General features: G+C 34.4%; 2 protein-coding genes across 2 annotated transcripts; both read left to right on the forward strand.

The window, feature by feature from the left end:
• The first annotated feature begins 2,169 nt into the window (after positions 1-2,169).
• On the forward strand, positions 2,170-2,662 carry LOC117926601. The gene has a single exon (XM_034845754.1). It carries the CDS (start codon positions 2,170-2,172, stop codon positions 2,581-2,583), a length of 414 nt encoding a protein of 137 aa, XP_034701645.1. The 3' UTR covers positions 2,584-2,662.
• A 1,028-nt stretch (positions 2,663-3,690) lies between these two features.
• On the forward strand, positions 3,691-4,503 carry LOC117926600. Its single transcript, XM_034845753.1, has one exon. The coding sequence runs from the start codon at positions 3,922-3,924 to the stop codon at positions 4,333-4,335; it is 414 nt and encodes a 137-aa protein (XP_034701644.1). The 5' UTR covers positions 3,691-3,921; the 3' UTR covers positions 4,336-4,503.
• The last annotated feature ends 1,334 nt before the right edge of the window (positions 4,504-5,837 follow it).

Consider the following 5,837-nt stretch of genomic DNA (forward strand, 5'->3'; position numbering starts at 1 on the left):
CTTTGCGAACTTGCCGACGCCGTTTCTCCTGCCATCTTGGAGCAACTTTAATGATGGGAATTGAATTCATGTTATCGTGGAGAAGTGATAAATAAACTACTGTTATCATGGAGGAATTTCAGCTATGAGATTCGATTGATTGGTGACTTCCTTCCACTCAAAATTAAGCTTTACCTACTTTGGTTCCTAGGAAATGTGAGTGAAGATACAAAAGAAAGACGATAGGAAATTATATTAATAATAATAAAATAAAATAAGAAATAGATTTAAAACACATTCGTTTTCAGTGGTTTTGTAAAAATATCTACAACTTGATCTTTTGATCTACAAAATTAAAGTTGATCTCTTGATTTTTCACGAGTTTTCTAATATAATGAAATTTGATACTTATGTGTATGCTTCTAACATAAAACAACAAATTCTTTGTCAATACAATAGCAAACTTATTATTATACAAAATCTTTGTATGACCCTTTTGTTCATACTTAAATTCAATAAGATTATGTTTGGTTCCTGGAAAATTTGAGGGAAAATACAAAGGAAATGAAATAGAGATGAAAAATAGAAGGAAAATAAAAAAAAAATGAAGGAAAATAAAAAATAGATTTAAACTCAATAAATTTTTTTTATATGCTTTTTCAAACTCATTTCACTTAGTCCCCTCTATTATATAAAGATTAAATAATTTAAAAATATCCAAACTTTTGATGAACTTTAATTATATTTTATTTTCTTTTATATTTTTTTATAGTGAAACTAAACATGATAAAACCATTTTCTTTAATATTTTTCTCTTTTCTTAGTACTTTACGGGAACTAAATATAGTCTAAGCATCCTGTAAAACCAAACTACTCGACATGTTGTGAAAGTAATTGTCATGTATTCAGTTTTTGTAATTAATAATGCTACAACTTATTGTTTTTTTTTTTTTTATGACCATAAGAATGCTCTTTTTCCAAAATAAATATATATATACCCACCAGTACTTTTTATAGTCTCTACATCGCCTCTCCAGTCACTATCTATGTAACCCACTAAACTGAAGTTGCTTGAATATGAATAGAAAATTTCATGATCACAAGTATCACTTACATACCTCAAAATTCAATGTCGCTTGCAAGCGTAACTAATATGATTTTTTTTTTCCATAAATCAAATGATAATTTCACTCCAAAAACAATATTTGGTCTAGTAGATGTCAAATAAGGAAGACTTCCTTATGCCTAATGCTTTCCTTTTTCATCTCTAGTCACTCCCCAATAAGAGTACAGATTTCTGATGATGATTCCATCTTGAATCACTTTAGAATATCTATAACATAGTTATTTTGTGAGATGAAGATATCATCATCATCTGTTTGTTGGACTTTAATTCCAAGAAAATAGGACATTAATCCCAAATTTGTCATCTTAAATTATGGTTTCATTGTCTCCTTAAAATCTTCAAACATCTATTGACAATTTCTTGTAAAAATTAAATCGTTCACATAAAGGCATACAACAATTCTAGCTTTGTTTTGGCATTTCACCTTCTCTAATACCAATTGTTGGAACCAGACATTTGGGTATTGGTAATAGTTTGCTAAAATAAAAATTTATTGCATTATACTTTTCAACATAATAACAAGTCTATTTAAAATAAACTAATCATACTTGCATTAAGACACCAATTCCTAGACAAAAAGTTTTAATTAACATAAGAAACCTAAATAAATAACAATTTCTAATATTTCTTAAATTCTTAAAATTCTTCTAATTTGATTTTAAGTGGGATTATAATTTCAACATGATTAAATACATTAGAAAGAAACGCAAAATTCATAAAGTTTCTATATCTAGCAAGAATCATCTTAGAGAAGGAAATACAAATATTTTAGAAAGTTTCTAAAGCTAACTAGCTAGTACCGTAATAAAAAGGAAAACAAATATTTTCAGTAGAATATAACTGTATTCAATATAGGAAATAGAAACCGATTACAAATAGATATCTGCACAAACTCTACAACAATATACATACATACATATATATATATATATATATATATATATATATATATGAGTACAAGCCCATCTGTACTTTCATCGAAATCGACGTCTCCGACATACATTCTGTTCTCTAGTCCAAAAACCTTCCGCAGAAGAGTAGCGATTAGAAGAAGAGCTTCCATCATGAGTGTAGAAATTCTGAATGGTGCCACCATTGCTGGCTTTGTTGAAGATGAAGAAGCAATCAACAGTTGGGTACATGACCGCTTTGCCGCTCTTGACGAAGACCAAGACGGTGTGCTTTCCTACGAGGAGATGTTGAAAGAACTGCAGTATCTTAGGGTTTTTGAGACCGACTTTGGGATTGATGTGAAGACAGACCCAGATGAAGTTGCTGGAGTCTACTGCTTTCTGTTCTCGCAGTTTGATCGTGACTCAAATGGGGTGTTGGATTTTGAGGAGTTCAAGACTGCGACCAAGAGAATGATGCTGGCCGTGGCTGATGGGTTAGGGCTCTTGCCTTTGCAGATGATTCTAGAAGAGGGCAGTTTCTTGAAGAAAGCTGTTGAATGGGAATCCACCAAACTGGTGCCCTAATCTGATTTAGATTCTTGTTTCCTTAATTTTCTCTTCAAACTTACGTACGTAGTAGAGGGCTTTGATTTGTGTTGGTGAAGATGGTGGGACCTTAGAAGTTGTAGTGGCAGTCGAGATTCATATTCTTGTACGTCTTTACGCACCTGATTGAAAAGCGCTTCTTTCGGATGAATAAAATCACACATTTGTGAATTCAACTTTTTTTTTCCTTGAAATCAATTTGAAGAATGTATTTTGATGCAGTGAGAAGATAAAGAAAGATTCTCTATTCTTAAAAATTTACACAATTTTTAAGCAATATCTTGAAAAAAATACTCTTGGTTTTTGTTTCCAAAAACAAATTCTGAAATAATTATTTTGATCAGCACTGCCATAGCGTCTGCAAGATTAGATCCCATAGCGTCTGCAAGACCCAGAAATCTATTCTTGGGTAGGGGTTATTGCAGTACTCAAAATTGTCCTAGAGGAGGACCGCATAATTTCTTGAAAAGTGGTTGAGTGGGAATTGAACTGAGTGTTTGTTTGATAGGAAAATTCTAGAATATCGATAGGCATCTATCGAATCTAACGAAGATACGATTGTATAACAAGAATGTGTTTTCCTCCAAATGTGTTCAACACTATAATGACTAATGAAGTCATTTCGTGTGGTAGGTATACTAAGTCCATGTTATGTACTATGGCGGTTTACTTTTGAGGAAGTCGGTGGAATAGTGGTGGGCACATTGATTTTCATATTCAGGTTTGGCGCATCCTCTTAACCGAAAAAGTTACTCGTCTTTGACTTGGTCAAGTCCTTTCGGCTTCTGACTTTCTAGACATCAACTCAGCCCGTTGTTTTCCAAAGGAACAGAATCCATATAAAATGTACGTTACAATATTACATGTTGGTTTCTGACTATCTACATATCAGATGAGCCTATTGTTTAATTTCCAAAGACACTGGGACCCATATGAAAAGTCATATTTGTTATGTAATAGCAGATTTTTTGAGATATTTTCATGTAGAACCTAATTTCTACATGTTGATACAGTTTCACCGACATAGTGATGATGGTATTTACGAGAGCCTTCCCATTAGCTTGGTTTGCGTGGGAGTTTTCAGAAACCAGAGGCACAATAAAGAAACAATAGGCTGAAAACTTTCGGTGCGTTTGAACCAGCATATCACTTTGCAAGAAGTTTAACGGTTGTTTCTCTACTAATATTCAGCTATATATATATGCAACCATGGCATCCTTCATTTTCATCAAAATCAAAAGCTTTTTTACTACTTGGTTCTTGGGTTAGAGCTTTTCTTGGATACTAGCCAGTTTGAGCGCAGGAGCAGAAGAGAGAATGAGTGTGGAAGTGTTGGACGGTGCCACCATTGTCAGCTTTGTGGAAGATGAAGAAGCATTCAATGGTTTGATCCATGACCGCTTTTCCAATCTTGACACAAATCATGATGGCTTCCTCTCATATGCAGAGATGCTGAAAGAGTTTCAGAGTCTGAGGGTCTTTGAAACACACTTCGGCATTGATGTTAAAAGAGATCCAGATGAGCTTGCTCACGTCTACGACTCCCTGTTTGTGAAGTTCGATCATGATGCGAATGGGGCGGTGGATTTGGAGGAGTTCAGGAAGGAGACCAAACAAATGATGCTCGCCATGGCCAACGGGTTGGGGTTCCTACCTGTTCAGATGGTCCTGGAGGAGGACAGCTTCCTGAAGAAAGCTGTTGAAAGGGAAGCCATGAAAATGGATGCTTGAATTGTTTGTTGATTTTGTTGAGGTATTTGAATCGCTAGCGGACTTATTTTTCTATATGTTCTCTCAATTGAACGCCATGTTTTTTCTTTCCTTTCCATGTAATTGCTGGTTATAACTAATGAAGAAAATAGAGGATTTCTTTATTTCAGGCGAAAACAATTGGCCTTTCAAAGCTTGCTTATTACTCAATGAAAACATAAGGATCTCCTTTCCATAAGTCATTTGTTGATACCTCCTTGCCCTTTCAGAGCTTGAATTGGTAAGATGGGGACCATAAAAAGGCCAAAACTTCTATAAAAATTCATTAGAAATAAGCTTCGTTCTTGAATTGAAGTGATTCCATGAATTATATACCAAGTGAGAACAACAGAATTTTTAATCTTCCCTCCCAATGGTTACAAGAGAAAAGACATCTCAGAAGCTGGAACGAAGGGCAAAATACTTTCACCAACAACTCAAATAGAGATACCGGAATATGCCCAGATTTCAAGTCATCCCTCCAAGTTTGGGTGAGGACAGCTGACATCTTCATAGCCCGATTATCACCCGTACCTTTTCTATCCCTTCTCTCTGAAATGTTTCCATGAGGAATCTGCCTGGAAGATGATGATGGGCCCATGTCAGGATCAGTCGAAGGAACAGGACCTTTTGTTTCTGGTGGTTGCATGTTAGATGACAAGAAGTTGGTTGGCACCAGATCCATTGGGCCATCCGTTGCTATCTTCTTGAGAGATGGCCGCTCCAAGTGCTCATTGTTTGCCTTGCATTTATATCTTCGTACAATTTAGGAATGGGCGATAGTGAATAAAAGTTAGATCCTCGTATACTGTAATCCAAATCACTGAAAATATATGGATAATAGGTGCATATAATAAACATACAAATAAAATGAAGTAGAAAATTGGAACTCATAAATAAAGTTGATCGAGGCTAAAGTTTGACTCTATGTCCTTAAGACAAATTTGTCCCACTCAGGTGCTTACGGTTGATTAACAATCGTCTCATATGATACAATGAATCACTTGATTTGGTAGAAAAAGGAAATTATTAGACTTGAAGCTAAGGAGGATTAGAATGACAAAAAAGAAGAAATAGTGGAGAGAATGGATGAATAAATAAATAAATAAATAAATAAGAAATGCCATGGGGGTCCCTATTTATAGATTTGATGGTGACTTTTAGAGTACAAGACACATCCTTTAAAATAAGTTGTGTCTATTTAGAAACAACATGTCTTTCAAAAAAAAAAACGTCTTAATTCAACAATGTAAATTCCAACATATATAATCACCGAACAATAAATACTTTAGGAGTCCATAGTTTCAAGGTCTAGCTCATGTTCAAGGTATAATGCAAAATTTTAATTTTGCAATACTTATGTCATATGTGCTTCAGGTCCTCTTGAGACAAACATTCCAATCACATCAAGCCACACAAGACACAGTGGGTTGTGGCTTTTGTTTCCTAAAAACTGTTAGGAAGTATCCCAAATTCCTAATTAG

Source organism: Vitis riparia, chromosome 12, assembly GCF_004353265.1.
Source record: "Vitis riparia cultivar Riparia Gloire de Montpellier isolate 1030 chromosome 12, EGFV_Vit.rip_1.0, whole genome shotgun sequence".
Lineage (NCBI taxonomy): Eukaryota > Viridiplantae > Streptophyta > Magnoliopsida > Vitales > Vitaceae > Vitis > Vitis riparia.